This window comes from Mugil cephalus, chromosome 22 (assembly GCF_022458985.1).
Source record: "Mugil cephalus isolate CIBA_MC_2020 chromosome 22, CIBA_Mcephalus_1.1, whole genome shotgun sequence".
Classification (NCBI taxonomy): Eukaryota; Metazoa; Chordata; class Actinopteri; order Mugiliformes; family Mugilidae; genus Mugil; species Mugil cephalus.
The window spans coordinates 11,543,539-11,561,211 of NC_061791.1; the positions used below are offsets into that span (position 1 = coordinate 11,543,539).

The 17,673-nt window shown below is 43.2% G+C and overlaps 1 protein-coding gene across 5 annotated transcripts in view; it reads left to right on the plus strand.

Moving 5' to 3' along the window:
- Positions 1 to 13,723: 13,723 nt before the first annotated feature.
- The window catches only part of dock4b (dedicator of cytokinesis 4b), a 117,026-nt gene continuing 113,076 nt past the window's right edge, over positions 13,724 to 17,673 (plus strand). For 4 of the 5 annotated variants that reach the window (XM_047575008.1, XM_047575010.1, XM_047575011.1 and 1 more), the window contains exon 1: positions 13,725 to 13,968. In XM_047575008.1, coding sequence (XP_047430964.1) covers positions 13,932 to 13,968 — 37 coding nt within the window. In that variant the 5' untranslated portion in view covers positions 13,725 to 13,931. Of the gene's footprint in view, positions 13,969 to 17,673 lie in introns of all 5 variants that reach the window. The other variant, XM_047575007.1, reaches the window with a different exon arrangement.

The following is a 17,673-nucleotide window of genomic DNA, read 5'->3' on the forward strand; positions in this document are numbered from 1 at the left end:
GTCTGTTGACTCGTCAATTGGTGGTTCAATATGCTCTCAGCCAACCAAAAACTGGTTGCTCAACGTTTTCCTGTGTTACTTTCCTGAGGAGAAAAGTGCAACATCAACAGCCTTCCAGGATTAATCAATAGTTGTCAGCAGCTGGAGAGACAGACTACTTGGAAAACCTTACTCTTAACTTAAACTTAACTAAGAACAGACTCAGCAGGTACAAAAACTGAAATCAGGAACTCTCGGTATCGTTGACAGACGTGATGTTGCCTCACATGCCCATGTTATAACCAAAAAGTTGATATTTATAACCACAGCCAACAGCCTGCATATGCAGAACATGTGTTCTGCATATGCAGAATAGGCTAGGACAGGGAAGCTAATAGCGCCCTTGTCTTTGTTTGTCACGGCCTCAACTGAAGAAAGCATTTGGTGTTGCAGCACGAACAAGATGTCAATCCTTGCACATCACAGCTCAATACCCAACGTATTATATCAGTAGGTCAGCACCAAAGTGAAGCACCCAGTGTGATGCCCCAAAGCTGGTTCAGTTTGTGACTGCTGACCTTGAATAAGTCTGCACAGTATGCTGCAAGTCCTACTTACACACCACTAGATAGAATTTACAGCTTTAGAACAAACCTGTATAAGTAAGGGAAGTAATGAAAATCAGTTTATCATTGAGCGGTAGGTCACTGAATGGTTGATTGGTTAGTGACTATGGTCTCATCTGACCAAATTCTCAATGGGAGAACTAATGCATCGTATTTGGGAGCACTGATTACTTCTGACCCCAGACTTGAAATTTGCACAAACTCATGTAGATATTAGTTATTTCTGACTTAACACTACATAAGTGTTACTTGATGATTAATCGTCTTCATTTTTTTTTTTTTTTTTTTTAAATCTAGCGTGAAGGTGAAGCACCTAAAATGAGGCCTCAAAGCTTGCAATCTTGTGATCGCTGACCTTGAATGAATGTACAGCATGCTGCAAGTCCTACGAACATATCTCAGGCCTAAAAATAGATATAAAACACTGCTTTATTAAGGAGAATGCATATTAAAAAGGGAAAATAAATGGAGCAGTTACTGTGGGGCTCTTTCATAAGGCTACATTGATTTAATTAATCCATAGTTTTTAGAGTTTGAACCAAACTAAGTGATGCCTTGTCATGGAAGTCGTTGGTGGCATAAACATTGGAGATCACAGCTCAACAAAAAATATGATGTTTCGCCTCCAGATGGCTAACGCGTTGTTTTTCGTGTGTTAAACAGGTGGATGCTGGCTGGACATAATGCGGAGGTCATGCTAACTAGCTAATTAGCTAGGAAGGCTAGGTACAGTCGACCAAGGATTTCTTTAATTGACTCCAGCCTTACTAGCTAACGTGCAAGGACAAGCTAAACTGGCTATTGCTGTGTCGAACACTTTTAATAAAGAAGCCATTGTAGGTGTAATCTTTAGTTTATTATACTCACTGATCGCGGAGAAAAAAAGACAACATCAAACTCTCACCACTGTTGACAGTTGAAGTTGCGTTAAGGTTCATTGTTGCGTTCCCAGACACTGAGCTGCACTCCAGACTCTTTATTGATTTGTTCTTTATTTTAGCTCGCCCGTGTCATGCTTGGTTAATAACAGAGCGGGCTGAGCATTTGGTGACAAATTGTCGCCATCAGTTCAGAAATAGAGCGGGCTCATTGTGAGAAACCGAGCCAAAGGGCCCCTTAAAGGTTATGTCATCGTTTGTGACAGTCGGAGGAGAAAAGAATGTCCTCTGGGGCCCGGCTCTGTCTGTCAGGCCAGAGATGAGGGGCAGGGAGAGAGGGATAGACAGAGAAGCAACTGCTGTTGAGAGAGAAATGAGAAGGTCTAATAAAGGCGACGATAGCAGGAAGAAAAGGACCCAAATTGTTAAAGGTTGGACTGTCATCACCGTTTGTCAAGCGGTGTCATTTAATTCAAGTGTTGAATGGTTGAATCCAGAGGGAAATAACTGATTTCTTTTTAAGATATAAAACACCAAAGATTAAGAATCAGTTGAATCCCTGCTCACCTAACAGTGCTGTGGTCAAGCATGTTGGGCGAAATCTATTTACTTCCTCTCCAAGGAACCTGAGAACACAAGCACGATTGTTCCTGTTTGGATTAAACATACACTACGAGAGGCGATACATCACAATCATGGGAACACAGCCGCTGTTTCTTTCCCACTCTTCTCCTCCAGGTGCCAGCTCGTCTCATTTCCCGTCACTCAGCCGATCTCTAATACATCAGTGATCCGCGAACATACAGTTATCTTTTCTCCGGTATATCCTCGCCTAGTAGCTGCGCCGTATTGAATGTATGAAGCATGAAAGACAGTGGCGCGTGCTCTGGTTGCAGAAGGCAGCTCCGACAGTCAAGGTCTGAGGACGGCGAAATCAAACCGTCGGGGCGCGGGAGCACAGGCCGGCCTGATATCCAGCTGCCCTGACATTTGGAGGAGAAGGCTTTTTGATGTGTTTGTTTTTCTGTCTCCACATTGCTGCAGAGCTTCCCTCGCCGCCCCTCGCTGCCTGTCTGTTTCATAATTTGATCTCTTTCTCTTGTGCTCGCTTGTGTTTATTTTTCTTATGCTTTTTCTGCGCGCCTGAAATAGTCGCTGTCACCGCGGCGAGTTCACAGGACGCCCCTCACCTCACTGTCGGCCTGTTATCACAATAAAGCCTGGTGTGTCTCCCACTGAGCCAGGAGGCGCACTCCTTCCCTCCGCTTGGCTTTCATCTGTGCCTTAACGCGGCCGCGCCGAAAAGCAGGCGCGCTCTTGTGTCGCATTAAGTTCATTCCCCTCTCTGCTTCTTGTAACCTCAGATATCCGAGGGCATTTTAATCCCTGTAAATGTGCAGCAAATCCTCCAGCGTTAATGAATGTTGACTTTTCGGTGACAATTATATGGCATCGACGTGCATCGATTCAAGGGCTGTTTATTTGCTGATAGAGTCAATGCAGCTCGCGGATGCAGAAGTAGTGCTGGATATACATTGTTAGCTAAATCAGGACAAATTATGTTAACACGTTAAACGTTCTCCATGGAAAACACACAAAAAAGAGAAACACATCTGTAATGCCCTGTTAAATTAATCGTTTCCATGTTTGAGAGGGCTATTGTTCAAGACAATGCACCGCAAAGACCTGTGGATTGTATAGCGCGTGTACAATCTGCCGTATAGCGCTTCCCTAGGCAGTAAATCTCCACCGTTTCATATCCTGCTGTGATTTCTAATTCTGTTGTCTTATCTTTCTGGATCAGTCTTCCTGCGTCTGGTTTCAGTGACAAGCCACACAATCACACACAACCACACACAACCACACAGACACATTATAATAATAACAGCTATCAGACATGCAGGACAGGCTGATTATCAATTGCGAAAGTCTGAGAATAAAGCCTTCATAATATTTGTTTTTCACTCATCCTCAGGTTTTTATTTCCTCTGTTCAGGAGACAGTCAGCCCACACTGGAGCATCATTATAATAATAATATTAATATTACTGATCATGTAATGGCGGAAGTCCCAGATCTTGATTACCACCAGAATGTAATTAACTGATCCGTTGAGCTTGGCTTATCGCTCCGTCAAATTTCAGTTAAATAAGATCAAGATCTCTAAGTTTATTATGTTTAAAAAGAAGAGGAAGAAATGAAGGAGATAATTCAGCTGCCAGCTGAAAGAGTGTTCCAGACTTTAGGAGCCCTGACTAACTACTAATCACGCATTCACGCAATCACTATATTTATTTATTTATGACGGTTCATGCTTCCTACAGCAATGTTTTAGCCAAATTTTGACTTTCAACTTCCCTCTAATATGCAGTTTAAACTTCTGCATCAATTTGATGCAGTAGCTACGGAAAATCTACCATAAATGTAACCACGCACCATGGCGACACAGACCGCAAGAGCTGTGATTGGTCCGCTTGGGAGTAGCGCGTTTTGGCTTTAGTGTTTCCGGTGTAGGTATCAGATCTGCTTGGGGAGTATCGCGCACCTCTAGATGACGACAACTGTATGTTCGGGCTGCGAGAACGGCTCATGATTAGAGACACGAGTTTAATTTATTTTTCACAATATGTTTGGAAGAGATCGATAAAGTTTTTTTATTTCGATTTTTTTATTTTCCACAAAAGCCAAAAAATATGATGTCAGCACATTATTCATAAAAAGTAATAAAATGACAAAATAATGTGAGTTTAATTCATTCATTTAGTAGGCACAACAATATTTCATAAGTTTTACCATTAAAAATATGAAATAATAATTTAATCAATTTATCCAAAGAAAAATAGGACTAAACAAAACTGCTAAGTTGCTCTGCTTCGATAACAACAGCTAAAGCTGCTAACCTCTCTTCCACTTTTGCCACTTCCTGTTGTCCAACGAATTATAAAACGCGAAGTCACCATCCCTAATGACTATGTGACGTCATCTGGAAGTACCAGATACTCCCCAAACAGATCTGGTAATTACACCAGCTGCTTCTCCATCCCCGCAGTTTTCGAACTGATTGTTTCGGATCAATAAAGATAGAACACACTGAGGAAAAAAAAGATGTTAGCGTTTAGAGAGAATAAGACGAATGCACAAATATAACTGGCTTACACAGGCGTAGGCTACGTGCGTAGGTTACGTCCTGCAGAGCTATAAACCACGCTAAAGCTTTGCTATTACACCATGTTATCCTCAGTCACCAGGCTGATAGCACTGAGAGGCTACAAAGGCTACAGTTAAATATATCACTATGGTTATCTTATTAATCCACGCGAATATGCAACCGTGGTAATCACACCACTCGTGACATCGCCGTGTGCTATGCATCAGAAAAGCAGAAATTATCAGCTCGCCCCCCAGTGAATCTTATACCTAGGACGTAGGTGTCGCGGTTACGCTCAGTACAGCACGGACTGCTCCTGACACCAACACCCACAGACCAACCGGCTGTTAGAACAGCTTAACACCGACCAAAAAAGAGCAAACAGCACTTAGCCTAAAGCTGCTCTGGCCGTCGCATAGCCTGTGGTTTTGTAGGAATGAGTAAGACAGATGACTAAGCTCAGAAACAAAAAAATGATATGTTTGCGCCTAGCTAAACATGGAGTTTGAACACGTTATTGAATAAAGTGAAGTGTGAGTATTCTTCCCTTAATTTGCTTTCTATTCCTGTCCCCACACATATTTTTGGCTCTGTATGTACGTAGTGTTTTCGTACATGGCCTGTTCAGTTCTGCTTCTGTATTCCTGATAGCCCACTTACGGTCACTAAAATATCGCTTCCACTATAGTGATAGATTTCTCAATTGAAAGTCCCTTTCCTTTGCATTAAATAACAGATACTTTTAAGAGTTACGTGTATGAGCAGACACAAATGGGACTTATCATCAACCACCCTCTTACCTACTCTGCAGAAAGGCGACCACACTTGTAGAAATTTGTTGATGTTTTCCTTTCATCCACATAGTATCTTCAGTTCTTCTCCTACTTACTGTCGCTTCATTTCTAGCAAAGCTCACATCTAGATTAAGAGGATAATGGTGGAGCCTTTACCACACAAGATTCTTTAAACTATGAGTCATTCCTCGTCTAAAACCTTTAGACCAAATTTAGTGAACTAGCACTCTATTAGCTTATATTAGCACACATTAGGCTTTGGTTTTTGGAGGATTGACTTCATCGACTGGGACGTAGCCAGTGGCATTTTCCTGCACTGAAAGAAGTAACATCCAAAACAGTTACCACTAAAGGGGAAAATACTGTATACTTTATGGTAAAGGGTTTATAATGTCATCACTAACCTCAAAAGCTAATGTGCTGTAGTATGCTGCTGAGTAATCAGATAAGCTAGCGTTCAAGTTCTTGCCGCGTTGTGTTTTTCAAATTTTTTTTTTTTGGTTTCTGAATACCTAAAAAGAACGGACATGGGTTTCCAAACAATTAAAATGGAGAAATGCAACTAGGTCTACCATGCCTTATTACAGTAACTACTGTTACAGTTTTGGCAGTTGGTTTTTCAGGGGACCAGTGGGGTTCATTCAGTGGTCAATTGGTTATAAATAATAATTTCTAAGCCTAGATTTGCATCTGAGAAAGATCCTGTTTGCACACAGGAAGACACTGGTAATTACTAGTGGTGAATATGTAAGTGATTTGTAGGGATCACGAAATTGCTGTAATCAGTAGGGTGATGCAATTGAGGCGACAACCATTGTGAGTAACTGATGCAGTTGGGTGACGCAAACAAAACGTTCCCAAAACATTTAATCAGAGAAAACACCATGCACAACTTGAACCACAAAAGTCAGCTTTTTTATAGCGTACTTGGCACAACAGGTGAGCCCAGGTGGAGTCTAGTAGTGATGACAAGAGGCCTACCTAGGCAACCAGAGCCTGCAATAAAATACAATGCGATGGGCAACAGGCTAATTGGTTTATGTGAGTAATTTAAATGTTGTTCTGGAATCTTGAGGCCTTGTTGATACCAGGTGTCAGCAGCTCATTTACTGGACCAATTTCTGAGTAGATCAAATCCACCAATGAATTCAGTATCATTTGAACGACTCAATGAAATACTGAAATACCAGATTTGGGCCCACATTATATGCTCCTTTGTGCACACGCGTGTGCGTGCATGTGCTGTCAGACGACGAGATGATATGTGTGTGATGTATGTCGGCCCGTGGGTGTGGGAAGGGGACACTTTGCCAAGGATTTCTTTCAACTTGCTAACAGATACAGCCATTTATGACAGCCATCTGTCCAGTGTGGTGAATGTGTGTGTGTGTGCGTGTAGTCCCAGACTTGGTTACGTTTTGCTGGTGGGTGTCAGGGTCCAGGTGGCGGTGCACTGTAATACTCCACCCACAGTGTGCAACAGCATGGAGGATGTGGGAACCCAGCAGAGCATGTTAGTCATAAAAACGCGGGCACTCATGTCCTGCTGTTACCAAGAACTAAAAAGTGTAACCTGAGGTAATGCGGTGCTCTGACATCTAAGGTTCTGATTTGTCTGTGGTGTCCATGTCTGATATAATATCCCAGTAGCCTTATAGAGACCCTTAAAGTCAGTATATATATTATAAATGCTTCAGCAGGGTTCGTTTGTGTGATGACACCAAAGTCCATGTACCTTTAAAGTTTCATCTAAAGCTATTTTGTTATGGGGGAAGACGATGCTTTTGATCAAAGGAAACCAAGAGTGGCAGACGTTGTACCTGTAACTGTTTATCGTATTACTGTGGTCATTAGTATAGATACCTACTTCTTCTTCTTAGCTGGTTCATCATTATCGAAAATGACAAACCTTGCAATTAAGTATATGTATCAACACACAGGACCACTAAAGATTGCACTATGGAACACGCTTCTGAATAAAAATGGCTAATGGCTAATGACCATATAAATGTGGCGGGAGGCTCAAGAGCTTGTCTGTTCATAGGCATCCTCAGGCAAAGTAGATAAAAGTCTGCAGGCTAGAAAAAAAAAAGGGAACAGACAAGGTTTGGCAAGGAGGTCTGTGCTGCTCTTTTTAACTCCACATGTGGCTTTCTTAAAACGGGATCAGATCATAAAACCCGAAACGCTTTGAGAGGGAAAACAAAGCAGCTGGAAACGAGCATTAGCCGAATATGAGAAATAATTGGCTCTCGGTCTTCTCTGGTGCCTCATGAGCTTTTTTGATACTAAACGTTTTGGGTGTATCAGAGAAGCACTTAAACTTGATAAGGGAGAACATGAGAGGGGAACACTGTACTTTTTTTGCTCTTTTGATTCCCACAGCGAACACTTGCAGGTGACAGGATCCATTCCTGTACGGCAGATCATGTTTCATCGTCTGCGAGTGCAACTTTGCATATCAAACCTAGGGTAAAATCATCCAGGGTGCATTCTATATTGATGCTAAGGAGAAAGATAGAAGAGGTCTATTTTAACATGCAGTCAAAACATGGTTTGAAGTGAAGGAGGGGGAGAAAAAAAAGTTGAAGATGAAGAGGGAGATGGGAGAAGGGAGATGAAGTGCTGCTCTCAGTTGAAGTCATTGGAGTCTGCAGATGCTGCTTCAACACTTGTGTTGTGCACATGGAGACTATCAGGGAGTATGTCTAATAGCTGACGATAGGTGGCCACTCCACCACTTTAAACTGAAATATCTCAGCAACTACCGGACAGATTGACATGACAGTCTGCTTATTAGTTTGCACTGCTCTCTGTTCTGTGAAATATCCGAACGTCCTCTCATCTCACTACGTGTTCCACCTTCTATATATGGTTATAATGACAATAAAAAACCTCTTTAACCTTTGAAAGTATGTACATCGTACGGATGCCCCAGGTAGCAGCGTAATGTGGCTGACATTTGTGAACCTGAAGCCTGGTTGTTTGTCAGGTTTAGGGTTCAAATCCATCTGTAAGTTAAAAATAAATAAAAACTGTCAGGTGATTGGATGAACCATCTTGCCAAATTGCATCTGGCTGTCATCACCATATAGATGGTCATCGCACCTAAAACATGCTGCCGACCTCCATTAGTTCCTCATGGGATGGTGACTGGTCTGGACTTGAACCCTGGCGAGATGGATTGTCAGGTTTCTCAAATTTCATGATAGAAGCCTCACAAGTTCAGGCATTTGTAGACTTCAAACTGCTGAAATGTGCTGTGCAGGAAGACCAAAGTAATTAAGCCACCATCCCTTTAACAATATCTCTCATCAGAGGTATTGGGTTGTGCACAGCAGCCTTCGTATGGTACAATATACAGTGAGAGGTGTTTTTCTTCTAAGACACAGCCTATTTTCGTGGCTATATTTAGAGGCCTGTTTCTACTGGAGGTGAGGATATTGCCTGCTGCGCGTGAGCTGAGGGAGGCATATGTTTTTCCCCCATCTGACCTACACTTCCTGGTGTGAATTAAATCAAAGATGAGAAGTGCTGAGAATGGCTGATAGACAGGCAGTGGTCTCTTGAGATAAGTCAGTGTCACTTTTGCTCCAACCGTCCGGCAAAGTAAATCAGCCTTGTGTAGTCTCACATTGTTGACATTATTTGTAGTGAGGTAGTGGTTTGAAGCTCAACGGGGGCGAAAGGAAAAATGAGACTACTCAAAAAAAGAAACCACAGTCGTACACGGCTTTAAAAGGCATCACAGACCATGTCAGCTTTAATCTCCTCGGTTTACCGAAAACAGTGATCAACTGTTTGGCTGATGCTACAGCACAGAAGAAGTCTTTTCTCTTCTGCGCTCTGACCATTTAGATTTATGCATCACAGATGTTATGTTTATTTGTGGCTGTGGGCCTGAGATGAAAAAGAGACTGGTGGTAGAGTGGCGGAAATGCTGAGCAATCTTCAGGGCCCCATCTGGGCTCGTGGAACTGTCTGGGGCAAGGGCAGATGCCGCTATCGTCTTCAGTCGTACTACAAACTACGATGCCCTGCAGGAAACATATGAGTCCCCCTGATGAAACACGGAGCAAATGTGAAGAAATGAGAGGGAGGGATGCTGTGGAAGAGCACTGAGACGAGTAGACGGAGAAGAGAAGGGAAGGAGTCGGAAGGAAACCGAGCACCTGAGCCGAATGCTGGGTGACTCAACCTCTCAGTTCGCCAGGTTAATCCCTTCGCAGTGCAGGCAGTGAACAGATATGCCACCTCTGATCCCACCCCCACTGTTTTTCCATCTTCAGCCCCTCAGCTGTCTCTTCATCATTCTTTGTCCCTCTGTGGACTCACAGCGTCACATGCGCTGACATCACAAATACCAATGGGACTGTAAATCTGTCTTTAAATATGTGTGGGATTAGTATTTAGCCGCCATCAGTGGGCAATAGGAGAAAAGAGCTTATAATGGAGACAGTGATACTGCTTTAACTAATTAAACAATCCATCAGAGTACAAGTGATCATTGAGCAAAATGCACCTTTTAGTGTGTCATATCATATCGATGCTTCACCATATAAGTATTTCCGTCTGAAATATTGAAAATGAGAACAATTAAAGTCCACATAAAATCAAATTTGATGTTGATTTTATCATATAGCCTGTCTTGCACATATATCCCTATATATTCCCATGGTGTATTAGTAAACATGACGTTAGCTAACTCTGTAGCAGCTAATATGGGCTTGCTTTTGACAATGGTGGAAAAAAAAATGTGAGCTTATTTTCTGAATATGTGTTGTCATCACTTTCCATGACTGTGTGAGTGTTACTTGAAAGTGTTAACGCTGTGTTATTGTGAAACGAACCAATGGCTACGTTTTGACAGCTAACTGCACTAGCATGGCTGGGTAGTGGACTTGATAGATAGCTTGCTAATGACCTATCAGTACCGTTGTTATGTGGGCTGACCAATCAATGCAGACCGAGCTTTTTAGGTATTTACATGAAGCTATAGAGCTTTTTTACTACCTGTCATCAATCTAGAAGTTGCGATGTTGGAGGCACTTGGCAAGGTAAACAAAGCGCATGGACTGAAGTAGATTGTGGAAAATGGTTAAACAATATTTTTGGCTGTATCAGGTGGGAAGACTGTGTAATACATTTGGAATTGGAGGCGCCAAAAGGAGACGCTTGACTTATGTCTGCTCTGATCACATTTAATAGCCCGCTACTGTAGCAACAAAGTTCTGCTCCGTCCATGCGCTTTGTTTACCTTCTGGATTGATGATGCACTGATGACGCACCGTGAAAACCGTTATGGTCTACAAATATCTGTTGGGCCAATCAAATCAGCCGGGCAGGCTTTATGCTGGGATGGACGGCGGCGTAATCATGCACATCACCTAATCAACGAGGAGTTGTTTACAACAAAATTTCTCTGCTTGGTTGTAAGACTATCCAATTGTGACCAGAAGCTTTTCTGTTTCTAGTTCCATCAGCCAATCAGAGTAATCTCTCTAACCGACACACTGCTGACAATTCAACATATTGAATGCCCCACTCCGGCAAACAGCTGACCATCAGCTCGGTGAGTCACGGCCTTAAGTGGCAGTTGCTGCCTCAAAATTGAACCTGAGTACAGTCATTAGGAAACACACTGGCACAAAGGTCTGAAAATAAGACATGACACTGTTTCAGTCAGCACAGTTTGCTTGCTTGTCCTGCCCCATTTCTCCGCCACTATTCCAACATAAAATGTCAAGGCAGCAGAAGGTTGAGCATTGATTCAGTGATGTACAACATAGTCTAGATTCCACTTTATAAAAAAAGCACACACTGCCTCCAATCTCCTGTCCTCTCAGGGGTGAATCCGTGGGGTTTCTGTCTTACTTTGCTCCCTGGCTTATGATTTATTCATATGTAGAGCAGAGCATTCCAACAGTTCCCCCGCGCCCCACCCTACTCCCACAACCCCCCACCTCTCCAATCAGGAATATCGAAGGATCCAGCTCTATTTACTAGTCTGTTTCTCAATGCAATGTGCTCCATGACATTTGTGCTACATACTGGATACTCCTGTACAGTGAGAGAAACGAGGCAGCTAGGGGAAAAGGGGGGACAACATGCATGATGCCCCGAGTGCGTGGCTATAAACCTACAAAGGCAGCAGGGAGCTTACTTTTTCATGGCGCACCCATTCATAATTCACCATACAAACTACAAAGGTGGATGGGTAAGTGGACACGTGAACTAGTGATGAGACACAGGGAAGAGCGAGGCACATTTGACACTTCAAAGCATTTTAATGCACCGTTTACAGCATGAGCAATGAACATGCATTAGAAAGGCTTTTTGCTAAAAAACCCTTTGTACTCAAAGCACAACACCATCTACACCCAGGCAAATGATGATGATGATGGTGGTGATTATGAGGGTTACTCCAAAATGAAAGAAAGTAAAAAAAAATAAAATAATAATAATAATAATAAAAAACAGCGTGGGGATGTACATCATTAGATGGCAAGCAGCCGGCTCATAAAAAGCTGTCACGTTGGGTGCACTCACCCACGACTACGGCCTGTAGAAACTCCATTTCTGTGTGTGGAACATTTTGGCTGTCGGACTCCCTCCAGTTTTCCTCTTCCCCCTCTCATGTATTTTTCATGCACTGCTTGTCCCAGCAGAAGGCTTCAGTGTTCAAGAGGACTTTTCACTGTTACAAGGTCATGTTCCACACCAGTACCCTGGTATTATGTGTCCATAACCTGGCTGAATGTAAATCACTGATTACAGGTCTTTGTTATAAACTGGTTTATTGGCTCTGGACGCCACAGGATCTCCCTGAAAACTAAACCTGGAGGTATATCCGACTGATTGCTTTTAACTAGAAAGGCAAAAGTCAAAACAACACCCTTACATATCGAAATGCTATCGATAAAAAGACTTCCATTGACGTCACTTGGCGCTACTACAAGTCCCACAATGCACCGCTCTAGTTTCTCGCTGCGCTGGCGATCACGCTGCCTTCAAGTTCAGCTCGGTAATTCCTAAAACCTACGTTTAAATCTCAGTTTCCAATCACATAATGTATCCGTGATATAAAACAGCAGGTTTGACACGACTGATTTGTGAGTTTGCCGTTTTCAAGTGATTTTTGGATGTTTTTAGAACCTGCAGAGAAGGCGGAACTATTGTGTAGGCTAAATTGTAATCGTGAACTGAATAACAACTGAAGGTTCTTGCAGAATTTTATATATAAAGAATTTGGTAACTACAGCTAGCATATTTATCACATTAGCCTATGCTGTCAAACATAGGCTAATATTTATTGTTCTAGCTTTTGCTACCTGTACTAGCCTTGGTGGGTAACAGTGTAAAAGTTTTTAAATCTTATATCTTGTTTCAATTTTTGACAACAGTGCATTACTATCCAACCACTAGTGATAAAAATAAACGGTTAAACTGGGAATGCTATATAAATAGCAAGATATATTATTTGTACACAAAATTGTATTCACACATTCATTGTAGAAGGTTTGAGTTGGATTGAACAAAAATTGCTGAGAGCGGAGAGGAAAAATGCGTTAATTTACGCAAAAACATGGATATAAATATCAAATGGTGGTATGGTTTTTATTTTTTTTTTCCTCGTCCTAATGTTACAAAATTGAGAAATTACCGGAAAAAAAGTCTAATTTCGCAAGGTCCTCAAAGTGCAGAGTACTGTCTATTGTACTACCCTTTTCTACTTTTTATGCTAATGGTACTTCCGCCTTGGCAGGTAAATCTAATTTTATTTGCTTCAACGTTTGACAGCAGTGCAATAATATCAAACCATGAGTGATAAAAAAAAAACGTTAAACTGTGAATACTATATAGTTATATAGCCAAAATTGTATATTTTAACTTAAACTTAAATCTCACAAGGCCCTCAAAGTATTGTAGAATACTAGCTTTTTTATGCTAACTGCACTTTAGCATTGGTGGGTAATAGTGTAAAAGTTCTTAAATCTTATTTCTTGTTTCAACTTTGGACAACAGTGCATTATTATGAAACCACTATACAAAACTGAAACTAGGAATGCAACATATATTAATTTTAGCCAAAATTGTATACTTGAATCCATTTTAACACAAGAAGAAAATTGCGATAATAAACATAAATATCAAAGTAGTGTTACAGCTTTCATTTTGTCCTCCTCCTAATGTTTACAAAATTGGGAAATTGCGGGTTGGGGAAAAAAATCGAATTATTTCGCAAGCCCCTCAAAGTGCAGTGACCCTGTCATTGTCTTATTTCCCACAGTTCCTAAAGGCATCAGCACGTCTCCCAAGTCCGTACCACTACGAGCAGCGGCAGCAGCAGCAGCAGAGGCAGCGGCGCTTTCTCCTTCTCTAACCTAAACAATGACTCCTACTACGGACCGGAGGAAAGCACACCAATAGATAATGCGTTACGCGGACCCCGAGCCCTGCTCTTCGCTGCTATTCCGACCTCTCACGTAAATGCACCCACCGTAACCATGTGGATACCTACAGAGCATGAAAAATACGGCGTCGGTAAGTTTATTGCCTTTATTTTTCTGTTATTTTATTTTTTTTGCTCCGTTTTCACTCGCGTTCAGTTGCGGGGCATGTGTAAATTCTGCGTGGACGGGCTTGCAGAGGTTGGCTGATGGTGTCCGGCTCCGTTGCTGAGATTGTGTGTATGTGTGTGCATTTTTTATTTATGTGTACGGCAGCATCAGATCCCTTCATGAGAGCTCGGGTTTTATCTGACTGCCACATTGCGAAGCATACGGATGTCGCGTTGATCCCCCTCCTTTGGTTTTTACCAAAATGAACGTGTACGTACAGATTTGTTCGTGTTTTGCTCCATCTCCTCTTTGCGTTGTCAGGTTATAAAACTAGTGATCTGTTCAGACTCATAGGTCTGGTGTTTGAATGGGGCAGCTCACAGCCAGCCTCTGTGTGTGTGTGTGTGTCTATTTTGTCCAACATCTGCCAATTTGCGAAATGAAGAAAGATACGTTTTAACCGGAAAAAAAGTGAAGAGTAGGTCTTTATTAAATCCTCTAGATCAGAGGTTGAGATTTTTCTCTGGACCTTGAGAGGTCCTGGAAATGAGTGCATCCTTTAGTGCATTGTTCCAGGCAGTCGGAGGGGGCTGTGGATCAAACCTTCAAGTGAGACAAACAAGCCACAACCGAAGCCAAATGTGGAGGAGAAAAAACCCTACACAGCCCTGGTGGTGTTGTAGGAATTTATTCTTACTTGCTTGTTTTTTTATGACTGCAAAAAAAGAAAAAAGAAAAGAAAAAAAGGGTTGCATTGAGATGCGTGCTGCTGAGAGGCGGCTTAAATGCCTCATAATAATATTCCCTAGAGATACTATGCTGCTGTGTGTGTGTGCACGTTGCCCCCACATGATCTAACAGTCTCAGGGCAATCATTATTTTCTAATTTTGCAAGGATGCCTGAAAGAAAGTGGTTAAAAAAAAAAAATCATTACTCACTGTAGGGCATTTTTTTTTCCACATTAGCACCGCTTTTCTGCATTAGAAATCCATAAATATCTAAAGAAATCCAGTTCCTGCTACCTGGGCTCAACGACCTGCAATTGGCGAAGCTCAGTGAACCAGAAACCAGCCTTTGCCCTTCCTCTGTGACGCTCCGCCGTCTCGTCCCTTGAGTGCTCTGGTGAATTCCCTCCCCTGATGTCACTTGTTTCCCTTCCCCGACCATATAGAGCGATCGCTAAATATCTGACCTCGGCCACTTTGCAGTTGTGTTGAATCCGACGCAGGGAAGTCTCCCCCCCCCCCCGAGCCCGCGCAGCTTCCACGTTTTGATAGAACAGAAGGGATTCATTTCATTTAACCGCTTAAACCCGTTTCCTGCTGTCAAAGTTCGCCCGGCTGGATAAAAGGAGGACATTTATTTGGAAAGCTAAATACTCGCCATTGTCCTCGAACTGCTAGAGGGCGCCATGTTAATTGGATTAAGTTTCTTTATCCCCCCCCCTTTCGCCCCACTCAATAACAGCAATAAGACTCTTTTAATTGGCCGTGATTTATTTTTTGAGACGTGTTTTGGCAGCCGCACGCTTCTTTGCGGCCTGATCCTTTTTGAGGAAGGAACTTGTGTTTTCCTGTTGTGAAATTAGAGTTTCATGATCAGCAAACACGCAGAGGGTGTAGAGGGGGAGAAGGCGTTTGGTGGCAGAGATGAGTTTTAGTTGTGTTAACGTTGTGCCGTCCTGGGCAGGTCAGGTTCAGACAGGTTGATGCGTTTCTCTTGTATAGAGTATGTGTAGAGTATAGTTCATTCTGTTGGATCATGTGGATCAATACAGATTAAATTTTGTTGTTTGTTGACCAGCTGGATCCAACGGATGGTGATGACAGAAATGATTGTGTGACGTATTAGACTGAGAATCTGAGGGCCTTTTTCAGATCTGGTACTGGCATACTTCCTGAGTGATCAGGTCACAAGTGGCCATGTTGCAAAAATACCAATGTGAACACGCCCAAGACGGGGGCTCCACTCATGGTCTGTCCACATTTGGATGTGGTCTGGCCCACTTGTGACCACATTCCTTCAGTAGTGTGAACACACATGCGTCCAGACCGCATTGATGGACGTAATTAAACCTGGCCAGCTGTGATCCAATCACCCAACGTTAATAGCCGATCTCTAAATTGTTTCTCTAAATCAAATTGATCCTCATCTGTTTTTGCTTTCCACCTCAGTCAGTCCCATCAGGCCTACCAGGAATATCCATGCCGTAGATTTGCCCTAATCTCTAAATATTGGCACACGTGAGTCCCTGCGTTGGCCATTTTAAATGTGATCAGCGAACATTCGATCCCCTTTTTGTCAGGGAGGCCCGTTAACTAAACACGGATCTGGAATTTCTCGAATCCTTGCGGGAACATTTGATCTGGGGCCGAGATCGGGATGAGATCAGAACGTCTTTCTGTCTAATTGGGAGGTTGCAGCGTTTGATGTCGGTTGACCTCGCTAATGTAGCAGGGGGGGGCACTGACATTCATGAAATATGAATGGACTCATGTTAAGGTGCCCATTAGCCAAGCAGTAGCGTGATTACTGGTTTTTAACCCGAAGCAAGAAAGTCTGAAGATTAATGATATGATGTTAATATCAGATTCCTCAATGGAGACGTAACCGAGAAATGTTTTATAAATCTAATTCAGGCATCTCAGTTCAAAGATGGTTCCGACTGCGAGTTAACTAAGCTGAAAGTAATCAAGTGTACTGTTTGTACTAGTTACAGTGATTTCAGATAACCCAATCTGCGGTGACACGCGCACGCCCCAAAAGGCATCCAGTGCTCCGTGAGCCGATGAAAAATATTCTGTGGCTGCTGTCGACGAAGACGAACGCCCTTTGACTCAGCCACCGACCGCAGAAAACACTTGAGGCCGCGTTGTGTCACGTTCGGAGAGAGCAGACCAGACCGACAGAGAGCGAGGCCTTTCTCTTCATTAAGGCCCTTTGATGCAACCAATCAAGCGTGTCATTGCTCATCATAATTTAGACACGTAATTAAACCGTTTTAACGAGCTTGCTTGCAACTTGAATTCTCCACCAGTGGTTGATTGGAGATTGATTTTTGTTGATTTTTATTTTTAGACGTAGCCCCGTCCCTGGAAAAGGCAGCTTCAGGTAGACAGAGAGAGATAGAGGATGGAGCAGTGGTCAGACTGAATGTTCCCCCTAGAGGCCTCGGCTGAGATGTAGGGCTGACGCCGGGGCCTGGGGCTTCTTCCTGTTCTCGTGGCTGACATTGCTGGTTCCTCCCTCGGGAGGATGTCGCCGCGGTTGATGGGGGAGGGGGGGTGGGGGGGTGGTGGCTCAGGGTGCTGGCGCGTGTCAGGGGTGGACTCATTGTCGGGGCGGCCGCCCTGCCCTGTTACCCCCAAAGTCACCCCTCTTCTCTCACTCCCCCCCCCACAACCACCACCACCACCCTCCTCCTCACTCTACAGGGGATTAGCAGGTTGTTTTGGAGGGGGGCCCCGAGGCCCATTCCACCATTATACCCATGATTTCTTAATGCAGCAAGCCCCAAGGCGATGTATGGGAGATGGCGGGGGGAGGGGGCGTGGCGAGGTGAAGCCTACCAGCTTGTAATTGCTTGCTCGCTCGCGCCCGCCGCCGCCTCCCCTCCATCTGCAGAGATAGCACCCCCCTTCTCCTCCCGTGCACGCGAATTTGCACATATGCGCTCGTCCAAGATTT